At 30.0% G+C, this 23,748-nt stretch overlaps 2 protein-coding genes and 1 long non-coding RNA gene across 5 annotated transcripts; 1 reads left to right on the top strand and 2 right to left on the bottom strand.

The window, feature by feature from the left end:
* Positions 1 to 6,175: 6,175 nt before the first annotated feature.
* On the bottom strand, positions 6,176 to 16,208 carry LOC122514961. Of its 3 annotated transcripts, XR_006303178.1 has the most exons (4): positions 16,146 to 16,204; positions 13,997 to 14,077; positions 6,695 to 6,801; positions 6,176 to 6,561 (listed from the first exon to the last, which is right to left on the bottom strand). It is a non-coding gene; the product is annotated as an uncharacterized LOC122514961 (long non-coding RNA). The 3 variants fall into 3 exon arrangements; XR_006303179.1 differs by lacking the exons at positions 6,176 to 6,561; positions 6,695 to 6,801 and adding an exon at positions 12,972 to 13,137; XR_006303177.1 differs by lacking the exons at positions 6,176 to 6,561; positions 6,695 to 6,801; positions 13,997 to 14,077 and adding an exon at positions 15,280 to 15,474 and having other exon boundaries at positions 16,146 to 16,208.
* A 542-nt stretch (positions 16,209 to 16,750) lies between these two features.
* Positions 16,751 to 20,560, top strand: LOC122514901 (BTB/POZ domain-containing protein 9). The gene is made up of 11 exons (XM_043632034.1): positions 16,751 to 16,943; positions 17,033 to 17,385; positions 17,477 to 17,629; positions 17,884 to 18,073; positions 18,202 to 18,454; positions 18,573 to 18,705; positions 18,813 to 18,950; positions 19,039 to 19,169; positions 19,259 to 19,387; positions 19,470 to 19,659; positions 19,742 to 20,560. Exons 2-11 carry the CDS (start codon positions 17,074 to 17,076, stop codon positions 19,943 to 19,945), a joined length of 1,833 nt encoding a protein of 610 aa, XP_043487969.1. The 5' UTR covers positions 16,751 to 16,943; positions 17,033 to 17,073; the 3' UTR covers positions 19,946 to 20,560.
* A 447-nt stretch (positions 20,561 to 21,007) lies between these two features.
* Positions 21,008 to 23,498, bottom strand: LOC122514904 (2',5'-phosphodiesterase 12). The gene is made up of 6 exons (XM_043632039.1): positions 22,524 to 23,498; positions 22,295 to 22,434; positions 21,879 to 22,165; positions 21,630 to 21,785; positions 21,412 to 21,532; positions 21,008 to 21,321 (listed from the first exon to the last, which is right to left on the bottom strand). Exons 1-6 carry the CDS (start codon positions 23,342 to 23,344, stop codon positions 21,059 to 21,061), a joined length of 1,788 nt encoding a protein of 595 aa, XP_043487974.1. The 5' UTR covers positions 23,345 to 23,498; the 3' UTR covers positions 21,008 to 21,058.
* Positions 23,499 to 23,748: the final 250 nt, after the last annotated feature.

Here is a 23,748-nt window from a genome sequence, read left to right as displayed (position 1 = left end):
TGAACGATTCAAATTCACGAATAAGAAGTACTTACTTGAAAAGTTAATAGCAATCAGACGCGGCGGCACCGCGCGCTCGGTGACATTCTATTCAGCGATTAATTGTTACGGCGTTATGGCTTCAACCATCTAGCAGCTTCTTACGGATTTCAATGAGTTAAATTGAGCGTCACTAATATTCGGATCCATGAAATCTCCGTGTCCCAGATTCATATCTTAACGGATCTTTTTCTGGAAGACCCCATTCAAGCTCTTTCGAAATCATCAATTACAAAGAAAGAGAGAGAGAGAGAGAGAAAGAAAAAAGGATAGAGAAAGAAAGAGAAAGATATTTATTTTCAAAATGTTGACACTTTTACTAAAGACATCGACCAATAACTAAAGATTATATTACTCGAGTAAGAATTATCGAAGAAATAAGATGTCATTTATTTTTATCAAAAATAATATCTATCTACCTTTAAGGAAGAAAATTGGAAGTGCTTAGTAGCGAGTAAGTAAAATTAAGAATTCAATCAAGACATCGGTGTGCCATGGCACTTCAATTCAAACTAAAGCTTCGCAATTTTCGAGAATTCTGCTAACTGGAATACCAAGTTATTTAATGATTCACTCGCAATGAGTTCTAAACCTGAATAACTTGGAACATACGATATTCTACGTTATTAAATACCCAAATTCTTTCCTTATATATATAATAAAATATTCTCCTCGCATATACACACACATACCCAACAAAAATTATCGGATTTCTTATATATATAGACAATCTAGTATACATATATAGTTTTATAAATATATATATGTATATATATATATTGATTAAATTCAAATTTCCAATAGGAACTTTCAATCCTTGTAGTAAAAGATGTACCAAGAAAAACTTACTTTATCAACTCCTATTTTTTTATCTCGACAAAATTGAATTTTCTTATATTTTTCTTATATAAAACTTCTATTTTTGTTTAATAAGGTGTGTATATAATAATAATAATAATAACTAGATAAATATTATATACCAATTGTTGATATACCTATTCATCTACCTACTAATCTACTAACCAACCAACCAACCAACCAACCAGTCAACTAGCCACTCAACGAATCATCAACCTATCTGCTTACCAACCCAACCCTACTTATCTATAACGAATAATACAATTTTCAATAAACTTTCATACTACAGCTACTTCTCATTTTTCATTCATTATCAAGGATAATCCGTAATATTAGATAAGTTCGATTTACGTCGAAGAAGATACGAGATTTCCCACATCAATTGATTAATCGGCCTTCTAATTGAGTTGTGCTGTTTAGTAAACCACAATTCCAATGGTGGCCAACGTTTGTATCTTTAACCATCGATGCATTGTTCAAATCTCGGACCTTTCTCTCGATATTAAGTACACGTGTTGGATATTCTGATAGTTGGAACACAAACCTGTTAATTTCGGAACATTGTTTTAATAACATTTCAATAATTTATAGAACAGGACTAGCCCCCTCGACCGAAGTTTTATTCGAACTCGAGACCTACTTTCGAAAATGCTAATTGCTACCGAGTTATACGAAATTCTAATTACTGTTCAAAATTTCATTGATAACTAATTCAATAATAATTAAATATATATGTATGTATATTTATGAAGAAAAATAATATGAAATTTTGTCTACATTTAACAAACAATAACAGATTTACGCATAATTCGATGAAATTTTTTAATCCGGACAATTTAAAACGAGTAAAACACGTCTCTAAGCTACTTTCACACATTTAATATTTAACATGAACTCGTACGCTTTACGGAAGGGTGGGAAGGGTGGTGTTTAAGGGGAAAGTTTTCTGATGTCGACATTTTCTTCGCCCTTTTATCGCGAACGTAAACGAACGGAGAAAATATTTCACGGTGACATTTCACTAAAAAAAAACTCCTGGATTGAGAAGGTAAATGCATAGACGTGGATCATTTCAACAAAGTAAAAAATAAAGGAAAAGAAAACAAAAAAAAGGAATGATCTAAAAAAGAGAAAAGTATTAAAGAAATCATACTACTTTTCGTAAAGAAAGAAAAAGAAAGAGAAAAACAGAGAGAAAGAAAGAGAATACGCGTGCTTCTAGAGAAACACAAAATATTTAGTCTTTACTAAAAGAGTTGATTTTTATTTAATCCACAATTTCTTCCGCAATGAGAAAATCGTAAGGTTACCAGCAAAACTTTTTATCCTTTTTGTATAATATTTTAATCGTTATTTCAATGGAATCCAAAGCTTCCTCTTCTTCTTCTTCTTCTTCTTCTTCTTCTTCTTCTTCATCTTCTTCTTCTTCTTCTTCTTCTTCTTCTTCTCCTACCTTCTGCATCTACTTCTTCTTCTTCTTCTACTTCTACTTCTTCGAAAAGTCCGTGAGAGAAGAGAGATCATAGTACGGCGGTGTTGTATCAAGCGCAACTTCTCTCCAACTTTTATTTAAGATAGCAATTTCATTACATAGTTTCTTCCTTCTCTCAGAAAGAGAGCAAGAAAGAGAGTAAGAGTGCTGCTGACTCGAAGCTCAACTACGATCGTTTGTTGAATTTCCACGCTGAATCTTGTTGGATAACCTAACGAATATTCCATTATCGTTTGTATAAGAGATGTTAAAAGTTGTTTTTATTTTATATTTCTTCTTCTTCTTCTTCTTTTCCTTCTTCTTCCTTTGTGTTCTTTTATTTGTTTTTTGGAAAACAAGAATATAAATATAAATCCCATACTATTTTTCCATAGCATTTAAAACAGGACCACGACACACGATGGACTCTAACACACTAATTTTCTTAATTTACTATTTCCAATTGACCGTATTACAGATGCATACACGTAATATATATATACGTATATATATTATATATATTATTATATATACGTGGGAATATAAATATAAATCCCATACTATTTTTCCATAGCATTTAAAACAGGATCACGACACACGATGGACTCTAACACACTAATTTTCTTAATTTACTATTTCCAATTGACCGTATTACAGATGCATACACGTAATATATATACGTATATATATATATATTATATATATACGTGGGAATATAAATATAATCCCATACTCTTTTCCATAGCATTTAAAACAGGACCACCACGACACACGATGGACTCTAACACACTAATTTTCTTAATTTACTATTTCCAATTGACCGTATTACAGATGCATACACGTAATATACATATACGTATATATATTATATATATTATTATATATACGTGGGAATATAAATATAATCCCATACTCTTTTTCCATAGCATTTAAAACAGGATCACGACACACGATGGACTCTAACACACTAATTTTCTTAATTTACTATTTCCAATTGACCGTATTACAGATGCATACACGTAATATACATATACGTATATATATTATATATATTATTATATATACGTGGGAATATAAATATAAATCCCATACTATTTTTCCATAGCATTTAAAACAGGATCACGACACACGATGGACTCTAACACACTAATTTTCTTAATTTACTATTTCCAATTGACCGTATTACAGATGCATACACGTAATATATATATACGTATATATATTATATATATTATTATATATACGTGGGAATATAAATATAATCCCATACTCTTTTCCATAGCATTTAAAACAGGACCACCACGACACACGATGGACTCTAACACACTAATTTTCTTAATTTACTATTTCCAATTGACCGTATTACAGATGCATACACGTAATATACATATACGTATATATATTATATATATTATTATATATACGTGGGAATATAAATATAATCCCATACTCTTTTTCCATAGCATTTAAAACAGGATCACGACACACGATGGACTCTAACACACTAATTTTTTTAATTTACTATTTCCAATTGACCGTATTACAGATGCATACACGTAATATACATATACGTATATATATTATATATATTATTATATATACGTGAGAATATAAATATAATCCCATACTCTTTTTCCATAGCATTTAAAACAGGATCACGACACACGATGGACTCTAACACACTAATTTTTTTAATTTACTATTTCCAATTGACCGTATTACAGATGCATACACGTAATATATATATATGAGCATATATCTTCCCATCAAATATCGATGCATACTCAATATGAATTCTCTCTCACTTAATATTGACTTATTAGAATTTAATACGTGCTAGACTGAATATATCAATCATGTCCAATAATTAACCGAAGATGGAACAATGAAGGTTGGAACAATGGCACTTGGAGTTCTACGACCACAGGACTTACGATTAATTTTTTTCCCCCCCATTTATTTTTTTCCTTTTCTCCTCGACTCTTCCCCTTTCCCTTCCCAACCACCACCCCCCACCCATTCGTCTTTCTTCTTTTGACTTTAAAGGATTTAACGCCGCTCACTTGAAATATTCGAAAAAAAAATAAAAAAAAAGAACAGATTAGCCTAGAAAAAAAATCATCAAAAAGAAGAAGAAGAAGAAGAAAAGAAATAAATAAAAGGAGGAACCTGTTTCGACGTTATAACAAAATAAAACAAAACAAAAATAAAGAGATAAAGAAAGAAGAAGGAAAATAAAAAAAAAATAAAAACTAGGAGGGAGAGGGAAAAGAAGAAAAGACCCCAAAAGTGTTAGAACAAATGAAAAGAGGAGTAGTCCGGTGAAAGGGTACTTCGTCCTATACCTATCTCTTTCTTCCCTTTAATCTAACAACATTTCGCATCAACTAGGATATAGTAGTTGACAAAAATTGCAGGTAACACAGAGAGGAGGAGCAATCGGGTTTCGCGGGAAAACCGGTGAGATTTCGGGGTAGAAGCCAACGATTCGTAACATTTTATCTTCCGAGCCGTTTATCGCGTTCATTATGCGCCACAAAGCAGAAAAGCTTATTACCACGTAATTATAAGGCAGTAATTATCCTGAAGTTGGCAGGAGGAATATCCGCACGCGCGTTCTCAACGTCCGCATCTCTATCTCTTCCTCTTTCGTTCTATCTTCTTCTTTCACTCGCTCACTCACTCATCTCGACATACGTAGTGTTATACTTACTTATAATATACATACTTACGCATATATATATACATATGCATATAAATATAAGAGTATGGATATGTGATTTACATGCGTGTGAGTGATGTAATATGTATGAGGCGTAAGAGTAGGAAGATGACGACTAGGAGAAAACGAGGATAGAGAAGAAGGATGAGGATGAGGATGAGAATGAGGATGAGGATGAGGATGAGGATGAGGATGAGGATGAGGAGGTAGAAAGAGACAAATAGAAAGAGAAAGAGAGAGAAAGAGAGAAAGAGGAGAAGAGAAGGAGGAATTTTTGTAGGCCGGATACTAGGTTCCATTAGAGCGGATACTTTTAATACTGCCATTGAGATTTGTTTGCCAATGACAATGCGAACTGCGCAGTAAGTGAGGAAGCGGTAGAGAAGGGTAGGAGGAGGAGGAGAAGGAGGATGAGGATGAGGATGAGGCTGGGGAGGAGAGGGTGGTTGGACGACGGCGGCAGTGGTGGCGGCGATGGCGGGTACACCGTTGAAGAGGGAAGATGACAGTGGCGTTGGTGACCGAGGATGAAAATCGAGAGAAGGATGGTGGAATAGGAAGGAGGATGGTGGAGGATGGTGGTGGTGGTGGTGGTAGAAGTGAAGAAGAACGGGGAGGGAAGAAGGATTTAGAAGAGGGGTGCGCAGAGAAACGGGCAGAGATGCGCCGCGCCGGCACAATGGGGGGAAAATTAATCGCTGAAATCTGGGTACAATGTAAAAAGAGTCGCGTGGTTGGGGGTTTGACTCTGTGGGTTTATGAAAAAAGGTATGACTCCCCGGCGAAGCCATAAAGTCAGCGATTTCCTCGTGGTACATTGAGCCGGCGCCCAGTACCCAGCATCCACCACCAGTAGCAACTACCAGCTATCCAACCAACCAACCAACCAACCAACCAGTCGGCCAACCAGACAGCTAGCAGCTAGCAGTTAGCAGCTAGCAGCCAGGTAGTAGCTAGTAACTTGCGAAGAAAACGTTACTATAAGGGTATACCAACTAAAACCTACCAAACACATTGCCGAAACTATCTTATGATTTCTTATACTTATATCTTTCTTTCTTTCTTGCTTTCTTTCTTTCTTTCTATTTCTTCCTATCTGTTCTTTTTTATAAAAAAAAAAGGCACGATGGTACACGTGCTATGTCATTCGAGAACGATGGCGATCCGGTAGTAACATTATCTTTAAACCTTTCTTCTTCCGACTGAGTTTCGGGCCTTCAAAAAATTAGGAGAAACGTTACCTTTTATCTCGCGCTTCTGCTCCACTCAAGAGGAAAGACCCGATCCTTTCCCGTTACTCTTTCCTCCTTCCCGTTACCACTGCAGGGATTATCTTCCTAACTTCACAAATAGATATATCCTTTTGACTAGTTTTCACCAAGGATTTAGCGACACGTTAAATATTCTTTCCTTCTTCTTCTTCTTATTCTTCTTATTCTTCTTATTATTCTTATTCTTTCGATTATTTTATCTAACAAAAAAAGAATTAGAAAATATACATAATATATCACATTTGAATAAGATTATTAATTCTATTTATAACGATTTCTTTTTTTATGCATACTAATATATCTTTCTAAATAATACGTAATATATATACGAACCTTTTATTTTTCATCCTCCGTCATCGAAGGAGACCATTACACCGGTAATATTCTCCATCAAATATTTTTGTAACAACCTTGTCACGTGTCGACTTCTCTGACAACACCTGTAACAATGACGCGAAATAACTTAGCCATGTGTTCGATAGAAAATAAAAATACAAAAAATAAAAAAAGAAAATAAAAAAAAGATCGGTCGCGGACAGTTAGCGGAAAAAGTACACAACAGGTGTCCCATAGAGAAATAATTCAAAACGCAATTTTATTTTCTATTCGATACAAAGTGGCAATACGTATTAAAACAACGTGATATATACACAAACAAACGCAAAAGTACGGGTATATAAAAGCATGAAATAATACATTTCACGAAATAATACGCATTCACGTTTGATGATGAAAAATCGTTGAAATTAAGGAGACAAAAAAATCAGTTCGGTGCCTAAACCTAAATGTATATCGAAACATTGGGGGGGGGGAGGTGTCTAAATTCTCAGATCGCGTAATAAATCGGATTCTGCCAACGTGTAAACAGTAATGCTTGGTGGTCTACAATATCGATTTTTTTCTTCGGTATATCTAGCAAGTAAAGGGCCAGCAGGAAAATAAAAAGAGAACAAAAAATATACACCGAAAGAAAGAAAAAGACACAACACAAAGATTGAAAGGATATGGTAAAGGTGAGGTATATCAAGAGGTAGGGAGTGTAAGAGTGAAGAAGGGTAAAGAAGAAGAAGAAGAAGAAGCAGCAAAAAAGAAAAAGAAAAAAAAAAGAAAAGAAAAAAAGGGAGATGGAGAATTAGAGTGGAAAAGAAGGACGCATTAAGACTGAGTCAGCTAGACTATAAAAGAAAGAGAGAGGGCACAAGGAAATGGGATGATAGGGTAAAAAGGAGAGAAACACATTGAGAGAAAGAGAAAGGAGAGCAAAAGGGAGTAAAAGAGAGAAAGAGAAAGCAAGAGAGAGAGAGAGAGAGAGAGAGAGATAGAGAGAGGTTCAAGGAAACCTTGTAAAGGTATTAGGAGGTGGGTTCGGGTAAGCACGGAAACCCCATCAGCTTTTCGCTCGTAAATTTCGACGGAGTTGTCGAAACTGCACTCGGTAGGCCTACATAAGGATATACTACAACGTGGCCGTCTTCAATCTGCAAGTATTCCTTCTGTAACGAACCCAAGATGGGCCCGACCTTTCACCTAGATATATATATATATATATATATTATTATATATATAATAACAATTAACCCTTTGCACTCGAAGTTTCTTTTTCGTTCATATTACCAGCAATTCAAAGTAATTTTAATAGAAAAATTATATTCACATATTATAAATAAATGATATATGCGCATTAAAAGAAAAGTCATAGTTGGTATGTTGTAGACTACATTGAATTTGTTTTAGTTTTTGTTTTTTTTATCGTCTCCATAGCGGAGCCCTCGAGTGCAAAGGGTTAATATATATTTATATATATTTTATATATTTTATCTGAAATTTATTTGACAAATTTCTTTTTATTCTAACACATAATAACATTTTTAATATATAAAATATTATTGATCGAAATTAAATCTATCCTACAATTCTTATAAGAATTTTGTATCTTTTATTGGGGGGGAAACATTTTATTTTTGATGATATTTTATGAATGAACACTGATTCTAATTTTTTCCCTGGATAAATAGTATTTTTTTCATCCTAAATCTTTTAATAAGTCTAACGTAGAATCTCAAATTTTCAAAGTTGAAGTTTGAATTCGAAGTGATGAGTGGATGAGACAGTTAGACAGTCAGAGAGAGAAAGAGAAAAAAAAGAGAGAGAGAGAGAGAACTGTCTGTCCCTTTCGTTCGTTCTCGTTCGTTTCTTAATCCAAACCCGGGCAATTATTCCAACTTCTTATTCTATATCGACCTGTAATCCCGTATTCAATCTCAGTGACAAAACTTATCTTTCTTTCTCTCTCTCTCTCTCTCTCTCTCTCTCATTCCAAGATATTCTGAACTCTATTGGACTTATCACTGATCTCGGAAAATTTGTTTTATATTTAAAATATTCTTTTCTCTTATCGTAGGAAGATAGAAAACTTGGCGAACGCGCTAGTAGCAGAGAAAGAGAAACAAACTATTTTATTCTGTTGCAGCATCTTTTCCTTCGAACCAAAAAAAAAAAAAGAAAGAAAGAAAGAAAGAGAAAGAGAAAGAGAGAATATAATTTCGAATATGTTAGAGGTGTATTTTTACGTTTCAAACTATTCCAGGTAGACACGTTGTAATCCTTAACAACAAAGCTCCTTCCTACTTCCTTCTACTATAATATCATGTCGTCAAGAGAAGAGCTGTTCTGTTAACAGACTAGTCCAAGAGTGTCGTCTTAGCTTCCAATAAATCTAAATTTCACAGACAAGAAGCAAGAATTCCTTGGTGAATTCATCGTGAATTCGCGAAAGCGAGTAAGACAAAAAAAGAAAGAAAAAAAAGAAAGAGAAGGAAAACGAAAAATAGAAAAAAAGAAATATAAAAAGAAAGGGGGATGATAGTACTACTCTTTTCCCTCATGTTATTCCTCGAGACGATCGTTCAAACGTTATTCCTTTGCCGAGATAATTCGAGCATCTTAAAAGGGCGTCGTCCTGTACACGTGCAAAACACATGGGAAAAATAACTAGCCCTAGATTTTTCTCTACGTAAAAAAAAAAAAAAAGAAAAAAAAACAAATCTTTGGGAGCGATGACACAATCATAATAATTATGATAACGATGATGACTCGTATGTGATAATATGATGATGTCAGAAAGAAACAAATATTCGTAATGATGATGATGATTGAGATTATGATAATTTCAAAAAGTTATATGATATTTATATAATTTTACAAATTAATTCATCTTTCTCGCAAAATTCAAGACTAATATTTTATTTCTTATTGTCTAATTAAAAGGCCAATCAAATGTCCCCCTCGCTTAGAAAAAGAATTAAAATATGCAACAAAGTTTCATATTCGTACAATAATGATACATTTCCATTTCTGTAGGAATTAAAATTCCTGCCTGATTTTTAATAAAAATTACGGATAAAGAAAAAAAAAGAAAATAAAATTAGGAAAAAATATAAAAGGAGAGAGAGAGAGAGAGAGAGAAAGATATATATATGACAGTATGGTAAAAAGTTCATTCTACGATATACCATGGATACTACTGCTATCACGTTCAAAACGAGGATCGCTGTGCAGTAAATTAGACACGAAATGAATATGACTGTCCTTTCTTCTCTCAGTTTTCTACTACGTGCCAGATGTGCGTGTCTACTATTCTATCTATTTCTCTCACTCTTTTCCTCTCAGATTCGTCGAAGTAAACCAACGAAAAGGCATCGGAGAGAGAAAGGGAGGGTGGTGGTTGGTTTGGGATGGGTTGCTTGGCGAGGGGGGTTGCTTGAGAAATTCTCAGAGACATTGCGCTTTAATGAGATGAGACGTCGAATACAACCGGAACAAAGTATTATTCGAAAGGGGATTTAAAGTTTAACCAAATGTTTTCGGACTTGTCCTCCTCCTTCGTCGTCGTTGTCCGATGGAAAAAAGAAGAACAAAAAAAAATAAGAGGAAGAAGAAGAAGAAGAAGAAGTTGTCGTACCTAAATAAATGCTAATCCTTGCTGTCCTTTCTCTTAAATTCTATCTGTTCGGAAGGTTCAAAAGGTTTTCGAAGGTTTCTTCTTTGTTCTACCATCTTTTCTAGATGTAGCCTCATTTCTCTATCTCTTTTTTTCTTACTTACTTCTTGTCTTATTCTCTTGCTCCTTTCTAATCTTACGAACAGGCTAATGCATGTTATTCGGAACGGAGACATAAGAAATTCCCTATCGATTACAGATCTTCTTCCTTTTTTCTTCTTCTTCTTCTTATTCTTCTTCTTCTTCTTATTCTTCTTCTTATTCTTCTAATACAAATTCAATGAAATCTCCAGAATGATTTTAAGCAAACCATTGGTCTTCCTATTGTTGTATATTTCATATTATTATTTTTATAATTATTTGTTATCAATGTTTGTAATATGGTGTTAAATAAATTTTGTAGATACATTCAACAAACTGATAGATATATAGATATATAAAATTAATTTTGTTATATATACATATATATTTTCAAAATTATTATTAGAATTATACGCTTACATTAGATTATTTTATTTTGTTAAAATTAATATTATAGGAAACTTTATATAAAAATGTATTATAAAATAACTGAAATCATATAATATAACAAAAGATTTACACATATAGCATTGGAAATAAAAACATTTCAAAAGAAATCACATATCAGTTTCTTTTGTGTAACCCACGCAATTATGTTTGAATATAATTATAAACGATAGATAAAAATATTTGTATCTATTAATAAGCTTGTTAAAAATTTAACAGTTATATACATAAGAATCATTATTCTTCTTTTAGAAATATAAAAAAAGAAAAAGGATATAACGGGGAAGAAAAAAATAGATAGATATATTCGGCAATGATTCGGAGTAATTAACTTTATCGTGTTCGAGGATACACCTATCGGCCAGTTGGACTAGTCATCTGGAGTAGACACTCAGCTTAAACTTTCTTTCAAATCGATATCCCCGATTCTGCTCGAAGATAACACAAAGATAAATTACTTTCTCCTGCGCGAATGAAAAAATTCAATTAAAAATAGGGAAACTGTTGGCGACAGATGCATTCAAAGGATTGAGCTCAAGTCCGCGCCCGCAAAGTAGGAAAACGCGCGGAAAGACATGAGTTTTTAAATTATCGCTAATGTATATGTAGATACACATACACACACATAGATACATAATATTACATATCCATGTGTGTAAAGAAATCTGCCAGAAAAGGGAATTGCTTTCTCTCTACTGTTACAACTTTCCTAATCGGTCAAATTTTTTCATCTTTCCCTTAACATTGAAATCAACATTTCGTAGTACATAGTAAGTAATATATAATATACAAGATGGTATCCAAGTTTTTTCTCTTCCTGATTTGCCCGTTATTTTTTTCCTCTTTATTATTATTTTTCCGATCTTAGGAGATAATTTCCCAAGAGAAAAAAATTTGATTTTTATTTTTATTTCGATAAAATATACAAATTCCTGCGATGCGATACAGTATTAAGAAAATATATATTTATATCTCCATATATCAAATTATAATTTAAAAATATTAACTTTGTGTGGAAAATAATATAATCTAGGGAAAAAAAAAAGAAAAAAAAAAAGAAAAAAATTAAGGAAAAAATTATTAATACGAGATATGACGTATAGTCGATATTTAAAATATCGATCGACCGTATACTTTATGAGAAAGAGATTTCTAGTAAAAAAGTTTAGCAAAAACAGCTATAGAATATAGCTTTCAAATTGGAAACTCCGTCCATAAGAGCGCTCTTACTTGACAGAGACACACTACCCTCGGGGTAACTATGATTCATTATCATGGTGCTTATAAAGGATCATTAATATTATCCAACGGACTAGGTAACACGCTTTACCACTAACCACTATATGAAGCGTTTGTACTTGTATAATAGGATCAACCTGCCAAAATAACGTGTAATGCACTTTTACCATCAGCTTCTACACGTCATTGAGAACCTAACGATAAGAAAAAGAAGAAGACGAAGAAGAAAATATATAAGAAGCATCAAAAGACATCTTCTAATCTTTATATTATACATAACTATTTAATTGTTATTAAATATCTCGAGATATTTCGATCGATTGCATTATCTAAGTTCAGCTCGAGATAAGTGAATAAACAATTATCCTTAAATTCCTTATCCGTTGAATCTCACCATAGAAATTGATTTTCTTAATTTGAAAGTATTTACCTGTCGATATCAAATATTGTTTCGCATATCTAAAAATATTTCACCGCAAAATTGATACTACGAATAAATAATTGTTTACGCTTACTCTGTCACTTGTTCTCTCAAAATAACTATACGTATATAAATAATTATTCGCCAAATGTTATCGTTAATACCTTTCAAATAATTGATATTATAAATCCTTATATCCAACGAGCTATAATCCACCTGTCGCAAGTAATATTGATAAAATAATATTGTTTGTAGAGAGAAAGAAAATAAGAAAAAGAAGGGAAACAAATTCACGAGAAAATAACTGTATACAAACTTGTCTATTATTAATAAAAACAAATAAATAAAGTCACTCATATTCCAATATATATCAGATGAAGTAAAATATGCTATGTCGGAATAAGAATATTACTTTTGCGGTTAAAAAATATCGCTAGGAGTTGAGAGGGATAGTAGGATAATCCTTATGGACGCATCTCCTCTTCTTCTCGTATAATAAAAAATGTTAGAAGCTAGAATAATTGCTGAAGAACGGGCAGGCATCTCTTAATGTACCAAGAAGAAGATCCCGACTTTCCTTGTTGTCACCTGTCACAGATAAACTTTTTCGCGATGAAAATAGTAAAGGTAAGCCGAGAAGGAGAAAGAAGAGTAGAGAAAGGTAGAAGAAAAAGAAAGGAAAGAGGAATAAGAACAAGAACAAGAATAAGAAGAAGAAGAAAAAAGAAAGAAAAAAGAAGAGAGAGAGAGAGGAAGAGAGAGAGAGATTTTCCCCTTGGATGGCTTATAATGAGAAAAGTAATTCCAATTTAAATATCCCGAAGTGCCAGGTAGAATAATACCCACGATTGCGTTGAAACTCATAGAAGAGGGGAGGGGAGAAAAGAGAGAGAGAGGAGCAGAGAAAGACTAATTCTGCAAAATACTTCAACTTAGCAATCTTCTTCGAAAAGTATCGGATCAATAAATAATAATCTCGTCAATAATGATATATATATTTCATATAATAATCATCATCAATCGAAAATATAGATCATTAGTCCATAATCAAATGTTATTATTTTATATTATATATTTCTCTTTTTTGTTTTTTAATATTTACATTTATTATAAATATTATTATGTATATATAGTATATTAATTATAATAATTTTATATAATATAATTATATCGAAAGTAATATATTATAAGTTAAATATTAATTTTATATTATATATTAAATTAATATCATTAAAAATATTAAATATTATTTAGCAATATCTCTACGATAAATATTTCATAGTTATAAATAAATTATACTACACTTAATTATACACGTACAATCATTTATTACAATATATATTATTAATGAATAATATATGTTTTTAATATATATATATATATATATATATATATATATATATATATATATATAATATAATTTTATATAAATATTTTGAAATCTTACCTGCAGAGATATACACGTGGCTTCCTTCTTCTCTTCATCCTTTCTAACGCCTCCTTCTTCCAATTGCTTTCTTACTCTCTACTGAAAGCATAATAATGACTATGTATAGAAATACATACCGACACGGACGATTAAAGTTCATCGCCGGAGGGAGCAATACTGAAGTATTTGACCATCACTATTGTTTCTCTTTTCCACAACCAAAATGATGCGCGTTCTATTGTTTACCATCTTTTTCAATAATACGAAAGCAATGGGTTTGTGTGTGTGTGTGTGTGTATGACATGTTGTTTCTTAAATATTATATGTATAAGTCCTAACTTTTTTTCTCTATTCTACGATCATATATGTAAATTTATAACAATAATAATATTTAAATTATATGCAATAATTCCAAAAATTATTTTCTAACAACACCGTATATGCATATATAATCATAAAATTGCTTTGTAAAATTATTTATATATATGTATCTCAATTAATATGTTAAATTAAGATTATTAATCTGTACATTTCATTAGTATGTATCTGTAATTCTGCAGCGATAAATTATTTTACGACGAGTACATTTTTCTAATAATTCTTATTTTAACTCTGGGTATATGTAGTATAATTGTTTTTTATAATAGAAAAAGAATTTCTATGTATTAATAGATGAGAAATTAAAATATTTCAAGAAAAAAAGAAAAGAATTAAATATATATTTTATAATTGAAGAAGTTCAGTTTAAATCTAACGATCTAAAAAGAATTTGATTTCGAAGGAAGATATAAAATTATTAAATGAAATAATATAAAAATAGATCTTTACAATTATTTAAGGAAACAATATGAATGAGTAAATTATTTTCTTTAAGAATCCTTATTGTTTTATTTATTATCTTCTTTTATTATTCATTGTATAATTCTCTCTTAACTTAATCTATTTTTATTTATTACACTAAACTTATTATATATTTATTAAAAAATGTTATACGTTGCGTTATGTATAACTTAAAAGGTACAGATATTGTATGTTTTGTATAAGTAAATATATAATGTAAACTATGCATAAGATTAGAAAAATATCAAAGAGAATATGCAATCATGATTTAAATTTAAAATGCTAATACTTTATACTAATAAACCTCTCGACTTGAACTGAAGAATTTGACTCGTAATGGTAATATAATATTAAAATATAAAACAACGAGCTACATTCTTTGCGCAGTTTGTCGAAGTAATCTTATCCATATGAAAAAAAAAAAACTGGATTTTATTATATGTTAAGGAATTAAAATTAAATTTTTGTTTGTCTAAGTCAATTGAGTGTAAATTTGCAAAATATCAAACTTGACTGTTTTTTTTCGTAGATCTGCTAGGACTTTGACTAACCGATTTAATTAGTCAGACATAGCAATTGTTATATCTTCATTGGATGCTACTTCCCTGAGTCTTCGTCTTCTGAGTAAATCATGTAGGCTTCAAGTGTCCTGAAACCTTTTAATTAAATTGTAGATAACTTATATGGTTAGCGGTGGAATTTTTTTATGGTTAGCGGTCTGAAAATTTTTCTTAAAATGTATAAATTGCTTCTTTCATAGTGTTCAATTTCAACCACAGCTGTAGTATGAGCACGCATTGCTTTTTTGTTAATTTACAATTCATGCTTGCTTCTCACAAAATGTAATGATTGGCCACAAGATCGGTTGAGTAACTTTCATTTTTTAAAACAACATACATATACATAAATATTATAAATGTGATGTGAATATGTATATATCTATATATATGTATGCATGTTTATATGTATTGTGTGTGTACATTATACATGTATGTGTTCATTATACATAATGTGTAACTCATATTATTTATGTATTAAAATAAAAAATTTGATCAAGTACCACTAATTAATGTGCAATTATTAATAAAAGTATCGTTATAAAGGAATAAGTACAGAAATATTATGAAAATAAATCTAAAACCTTCAAAAAAATTTGTGACATAATAGCCGACAAAAGAACACCAAGACGACACAATTTTACTTTCACGAAAATCTCTTTAAGACAACTAAAATGCACTTTATGAACAACGCATGTTAGAAAATACACTTTAACGAATCAATTAGAATATTAGACAAATGTATATTCTAAAAAAATTAAATTAATTACCTAAAATTTGCAAGAGTAACCTGGATTCTGCTTCAACCCGGTACAAACAAACCAACATAGTATCATATTCCTATAAAATCAGGTACCCGATTCTGCGCATGCGCATTTCGTTCTCTCTCTGCTAGTTTCTTCTCTCTTCCTCGTTCTTCTTTAATTTTACTTGTTCTAAAAAATGGTAGTTAAATATTATTATTCTCACGATCGTTTCTGTTTTGTTTTCTTTCTTATTAAAATATTTTACTTATTATTTTTCTTTTTTAGTTTTGGTTGAATGTAGGCAACATGTGAATGCAGCCATTGGTCGAAACTTTTATTCGGAACTTGTGATTAGTCGGTTTCCTGTTGACTATCAACTTAACTTTTAAATTTAATTTTCTACTAGATAATATTTTAATTTTATATCTTTTTATATATCTTTAGGATACTACGTGCATTTAACAAATAAAGTATTCATGAAAAATATGATTATTTAATTTTTGAAATATAGTAGTTTTTAATTCGTTAGCAGTTCATAGAAGCGATATGATTGGTCTATTCCTCGAATTCTGAAATACAGAGAAATGATTTGTTAAATTGTCTTGCTTCTAACTATTTAATGGAAAACAAGCAAAAAGTTTTCTGTACCAGAAATATTATATTAATGAAAATATTTTCGAAATGATAAATAATCGAATTATAATAGTGTTGTTTTTTGGTGAACAATAATAAATCAGTAATTTATTCATTATCGGACAAGTAATTATTTCGGCTGTTATGAAATAGTGAAAAATAATATAAAATAAATTTCGATCACACATTGTTAGTATTGAAAAAGTTAAACAATAACAATGGTTAATTTCAATTAACCGAATTTTTTAGAAATTAAAAGATACGCTTATTTATTGTAGTTATTCGATATTTATATAAATATATAAGAAAATCTGTAAACATGAGTTCTCATCATTGTTTAACATCTTCTGGAGAAGTCGAACACACAAATTTACTCTCTGAGGATATCGGTGCTCTTCATCTTTCAAATAATTACACGGATGTAACGCTAATAGTTTCAGGCCAAAGATTTAATGGTCACAAAATAATTCTAGCAGCTAGAAGTCAATATTTCCGAGCTCTCTTGTTTGGTGGTTTGAAGGAATCGACTCAGGAAGAGATCGAATTAAAAGGTGCATCTTTGGCAGCTTTTAAGAAATTATTTAAATACATATATACTGGTCGTATGTCTCTTGCTAATCTACGTGAAGAGGTATCCAAATAAATATATATTTATAAATATAGTTTGTTTCTATATAACTGCGATGTAACAATAAGAATACATTTTTTTTTTATTTTTCAAGGTAATTGTTGACATTCTCAGTTTGGCGCATCAATATGGATTTTTAGAGCTTGAAAGTGCAATATCAGATTATCTTAAAGAAATTCTTAGCGTAAAGAATTTTTGTCTTATATTCGATGCATCACGTCTTTATCAACTTGAGTTTTTAACAAAGGTTTGCATTTACTTATATAATAGATTATCATGTCGCATGTAATCTTTTACAGTGGGTGATCAGTTAAAAAACAGTATGGACTGCAAATAAATTGGACAGTGAACACTTTTGCTAAAAATCTTTATATTTAGACAACAAACATATGTTCATTAACTGATCACCCACTATATAGTTACGTGAGCTAAAAGTTATGAGATATATATGTGTATACATTTATTGATTTCTTCATGTTTTCTTGTTTGGTTTTGAAAAAGGTGTGTTATGAATATGTGAACAAAAATGCTGCAGAAATTATACATCATGACAGTTTTTTACAATTAAGTCCCTCCGCAATAAATGAACTTATTTCATGTGACTCATTTTACGTGCCTGAAATTGATATATTCTTAACCGTGCAAGAATGGATCGCAACAAATCCTGATGTGGATCCAACTGAAGTCTTAGGTCTGTAAAAACTTTTTATATATACTTTTTTAGCATTATATCTGTTCTTACTTTTGTATAAAAAGAGAAATAAAAGAAAAAGAAGGGAAAAGAGGAAAAACTAATAATATTATACTGTAACATTTTAGCACAAGTAAGATTAAGTCTTATCTCTTTGACCGATCTATTAAACATTGTGAGATCAACTAGATTGGTATCCTCCGAAGCTATTTTAGATGCAATAACAGCAATAACCGAAAGACCTTCAGAACTTCCTTTTCGAGGGCAATTGTTAATAGACGAAAATGTTGCTCGTGCGGTTCATGGGGCTCAAGTCCTACAAGGTGAAATGCGTAGCTACCTTTTGAACGGTGATAATCGTAATTACGATATGGAACGCGGGCAAGTGTATATATTAATATTTTATATCTATATGTATATATAGATATCTTTTATTTTAGATCTATATGTATACATAAAAAATATATATATATTTTAATTTGTAATAATAATTTTACAGGTATACAAGACATGCAATAACAGATACACAGGAACATGGTATATTAATTAAATTAGGTACACAATGCATAATAAATCATATGAAGATGTTACTATGGGATAGAGATTTACGTTCATATTCTTATTACATCGAGGTAGGTATCTTTAACCGAGTACTATAGAAATTACCTAAATGAATATTAAGTAAAACTATGAATTATTCTAAAAATGTATTTTTCTTTTTCTTTCTCTCTTTCTGTAGGTATCTATAGATCAAAAACATTGGACGAAAATTATCGATTATGCGGAATACTTTTGTCGTAGTTGGCAGTATTTATACTTTGAACCGAGGGTTATGCTTTATATTCGTATCGTTGGCACAAATAATACTGTGAATAAAGTAAGAAAGTTATTTGTATAATATATTAGCAACGTTATAGCTTGTTATTAAATGACATTATGTAACGGTTAAAAATAATGTATTATAGGTATTTCATTTGGTAAGCTTTGAAGCATATTATACAAATCATACAGAAAAATTATCTAATGGATTTATCATTCCGACACGAAATGTTGCTACACTGCAGCTTAGCGCCAGTGTTACGGAAGGAGTAAGTAGGTATGTATAATTATTTTTCTTATACATAACTGTGTTTAAGAATCTATCCGTAATTATCTTTTATTTATAAATATTTTTTATTTATATAGATTTCGCAATACTTTACTTAATGGTAACACATCAGATTATGATTGGGATAGTGGATATACCTGCCATCAATTAGGTTCAGGCTCTATCTCAATACAATTAGGGCAACCATATATCATAGATTCTATGGGGTAATATATATTTTATTTGTTTGGTTATTTTTTTTTTTTATAAGCTTTTAGTTGTATTCATTATCATAAGTTACCTTTACAGATTATTACTTTGGGATTGCGATGATCGGTCATATTCCTATTATGTAGAAGTGTCCGGTAATAATTCAACTTGGGATAGGATAATCGATAAGACTAGAGAACAGTGCCGTTCTTGGCAAATACTTCGTTTTCATCCGCCTAGACCCATTGTTTTTATACGTATAGTCGGAACCCATAATACAGCGAACGAGGTTTTTTAAATTAATTATTAATTAAATGATAATCTTAATACATATTTCATTATTTAAATTATAAATGTGTATATGTTTATAGGTATTTCATTGTGTGCACTTCGAATGTCCTTCTCAATCTGAAGATAAAGTTCAAAAATCACCAATGAATCGTGGAAGACATTTTACAGTTCTTTCTAGTAATTCTGTTTTATCACATCCTTTTGAAATAAACCTGAGACCAGAAGATAAAATATTTATGGATGATAATTCGTCTGATAGTTCTATTATAGATCCGGAACTTTAATATCATTTAATATATGCGTTACAGCATTTTCTCTCGTGTGATAATAGCGTCCAGCAAAAACTTGTAAGACTATATAGATTAAGTATAATATTTATAAGAGTATAACAATATAATAACGTAATGCGCATCTCATATAAAATAATATTTATAAATTTACTGAAAGATAATTAGAAGTTCAAGAATCACAAATCTTAAACTGGGGTACTTCATAGGTATGAAATATTGTTGTGTATTATACTCATTGTTTGTGGTCTCTCACGCGTATATACAGGGTGTCTAAGGTTTCTCTGACCAAACAGTATCAGCGTATTCTATGCCCAAAAATAAGAAATAATTGTTATGTAAACATAAGTTATTTAAAGCTTTATTGAAAAGTTGATTGGGAAAATCTCCAGACACTGTATATATATAGATAGAATAATTTTCTATTTGTTATAATAAAATTATTTCTCTCATTCATGTATATTCAAGTATATACATTTTTAGAATTTTATATGATAGGTACAAAGAAATAGCAATCAAACTTAGGTGCCAAGTTTTTATTCTCCAAAATTCTATTGACTCTCTGAGCTTATAGATTAAATGCTAATAAGTAAATCTTTATATCTCCCTCTATTTTCAGTATTTCATTTAATTTTATTTATAAAATATATCAATGTGTATAAAAAAAAACACCATTATATATAATACGTTATTTTTATATATAACAAATTATATAGAATACACATTATATATAAAAAGTTTACAAATAATAATAATAGTAGTAATAATAATATATATATATTTAAAAAAAACAATCTTTTTCCTAGTCTACACAAAATAGTTCAAGATTATGATTTAGTTATTACAGTTATTAGGTATAGATAAATGTGGTAGGGGATTTCTATAAGCGTCTCTTTATGTTGTAAATTGGAGTTTTTTACGCACATTTTAAAAATATATATTTATTCTACTTATACAACAATTCATTTTATTTTATTAATTAAAAATAGTCAGATATTCTTGAAAACCAAAAAATATATAATTTTGTTCTTCTTACTTTTTTTATTTATTTTATCTTTATCATTTATACAAATATTTATTATAAAATTCAATTACTTTATCACTTTTTTATTATGCGATCCATTTTAAATCAGCACATAATGATATATGATCACTTGGGAATACTATAGAAGGTAAACCAATATTTGCACTAATTTCTTCCAAACTAGGCATTGGAATTACTTGTTCTACTTCAAGTTTATTTTTTTCGTAAAATATGTAATCCAAACAGCCTGAAAAAACTGGCGTGTAATTTGTATACGTTGGTGTTCCGCATGCACTTGCAAAAGAAATATTATGGGTTAAAGATACATCTTTTACAGTTTCTTCGGAATCTGTAAAAAAAAAAGAAAATAAAGTTTTCAACGAATGAGATAAAAGTAATTAAGATATATAAACAAAAAGAATAAAAAACAGGCCCTTACTACTGCTCCAATCTTTATAATTTTCAGGTATATAGTTTTCTGTCATTAATTGATAAATACCGCATTCAGGTACACTGTTGAAGTCGCCGCATAATAAAATGCTAACATTACTATCGGGACACTAGATTTTTATATGATTATGTTAAAACGTGATATTATAATATATATAATACTATACACATTATATATTAATGACAATGAAAATTTTATATACGTACCTTCGTCTTTATATTTTCTACAAATTTTTCTATATACAGTAATATATAATATCCTTGTAACAAACGTATGTGATCCGCGTCAGGATGAAAATATAAATGCGTATTAGTAATAACTAAAATATCTGATGGTTTTTCCTTTGACCTTAATGCAATTATCTGTTATCCGATAATGTTTATATATAATACATATTTATCTTAATATATAAATAGCAAAGCTAGATAGAAGAAAATAATATTTCAATATTTCACCTGAGCAGTTGTGTTTCTATCTAAAAATCGTTTCTTTGCCTTTTCATTCTGTATTTTTGACCAAACTTGTGCAAATTTAGGCATTTCAGTATTATGCCCTATAACTGTAAAATCAAAACACAGTTCTTCGAATCTGTCATTGTTAAAAAATATTGCTAGACCTTCAGACATTGAATTTTTTGTATTAAATACACTTTTGTATCCTAATAAGGATAAATTTGGAACAAGGTCGTTCTCATAAATCTTACTATCAACCTCTTGGAGGCAAATTATATCAGAGTTAAATCCTAAAAAGAAAAAAGAACAATTATACATCGTCTCACACTTTAAATAAGAACTTTTTTTTGGAAATAGAGTGAGTGATCGGTTAACGAACAATTTGGGTATTATGTACTACATATGTAATATAAATTTACCTATTAATTCTTTGAGTATAAGTTGCTTACGATAATTCATTTCTAAGGCATATGCTGGACAATAAGGAAATAAATTTTCTTTACTGTAAGTGGTGCTGGAATACGATTCTGCTAATATATTATACGATGTAACTCTGAAACTAAATTTATACAAATTTATATACATATGTATATGCATATTTATTATATAGAGTACTATACTATTATATATATAATTTTTAACAATTACCTTTTGCCTGTTAATTTATAATTAGTAAATAAATGTCGAGTATCAAACGGACAAGGTCCTGGACCAGCTTCTACAGAACCATTGGATTCGACTTCACTTAAAGGTCCATAATCTTTATCATTTCTTGGAGTGCAACTAAACTTTAATCTATAACCAATATCGGATACATTTGGTACGTAAAAATATCCATCTCCAACGTGCAACCAAACTTGTTTGGAATCGTTTTTATTTGTTTTGTACCAACTAAAGTTAGATAATTTATTATCCGTATACAATGCAGTAAATTTAGCTGGATATGTTGGAAAACCACATAGTATAGATGAAGCTAAAGTAAGACGATTAACAATTGGCATATTTTTCTTGATTATAAATGTCACATCAAATATCACTAATTTAAGATTATTTACATCCTCCAAAATAGTTTCAAACGACAAATCACCATTGATCTTAATATCATCTTTGTACAATGATATATCTTTCTTTAAAATTTCCTTAAGCGCATCCCCAAATTTCTTTTCTTTTTTCATTAATATTTTAGTAATATTGTTATTGAGTTTATTGACAAATAAATCAACGGTCTCATTGATACGTCTTGAAAAGTTGAATTGACGATCAAAATTCAATGTTGGACTTTTATAACGTAGCATTAAATCAAACGTTTCTGCTCCTTTTTCGTGATACACAAGTGCTTCTTTACTATTTAATACCATTTTTATATCTGTATGTCTATTACGAATCACTAAATTTATATTCAATATTTTGATTAGTGAGGTTAGCTGGTTTCTTCGAATATAACAATTATTAGTAAATATATTTAACATTATAATATTACGATTACTTGGATTATAAAAAATTTTCTTAAATATTCACGTATTATAATAATATCTTATCATCAAATTTATCTTCGAATATAAATAAATATTCGAATTTTCATTCTACAGAAATAAAGTACATAGTTGGAAACATGCCGATAAGGTTGTGGAACGATATTACCGATCTCAAAAATGCTCTAACTATTTTTTAATAAAATATTATTTAATTGTTTAATGTAAGCAAAAAAAAAGAATCATCTAAAAAATACTCATTATCGAATTAAATAATTAACTAAACAAACAATTTCATATTTAATTATTTTTTTTCTCATTCTTTCGTAAGCAATTTCTTTACATCTTTTTGACAACTAAAAATTAAAATTATTTAATCTTAAATATATCGTTTCATTAAA

The sequence above is a fragment of the Polistes fuscatus genome, unplaced genomic scaffold (assembly GCF_010416935.1).
Source record: "Polistes fuscatus isolate 324 unplaced genomic scaffold, CU_Pfus_HIC Scaffold16, whole genome shotgun sequence".
NCBI classification, from domain to species: Eukaryota; Metazoa; Arthropoda; class Insecta; order Hymenoptera; family Vespidae; genus Polistes; species Polistes fuscatus.
This window is presented reverse-complemented; position numbering and strand designations above follow the sequence as displayed.

Bases quoted from the DNA above. Each gene is read 5' to 3' on its own strand.
- LOC122514901 (XM_043632034.1), top strand. From the start codon at position 17,074: ATGAGTTCTCATCATTGTTTAACATCTTCTGGAGAAGTCGAACACACA. The intron at 18,074-18,201 runs GTCTGTAAAAAC...GTAACATTTTAG, and splicing joins GGATCCAACTGAAGTCTTAG to CACAAGTAAGATTAAGTCTT. The intron at 18,706-18,812 runs GTAGGTATCTTT...CTCTTTCTGTAG, and splicing joins CATATTCTTATTACATCGAG to GTATCTATAGATCAAAAACA.
- LOC122514904 (XM_043632039.1), bottom strand. From the start codon at position 23,344: ATGTTAAATATATTTACTAATAATTGTTATATTCGAAGAAACCAGCTA. The intron at 22,435-22,523 runs GTAATTGTTAAA...GTATAAATTTAG, and splicing joins TATAAATTAACAGGCAAAAG to TTTCAGAGTTACATCGTATA. The intron at 21,533-21,629 runs GTACGTATATAA...ATAAAAATCTAG, and splicing joins TAGAAAATATAAAGACGAAG to TGTCCCGATAGTAATGTTAG.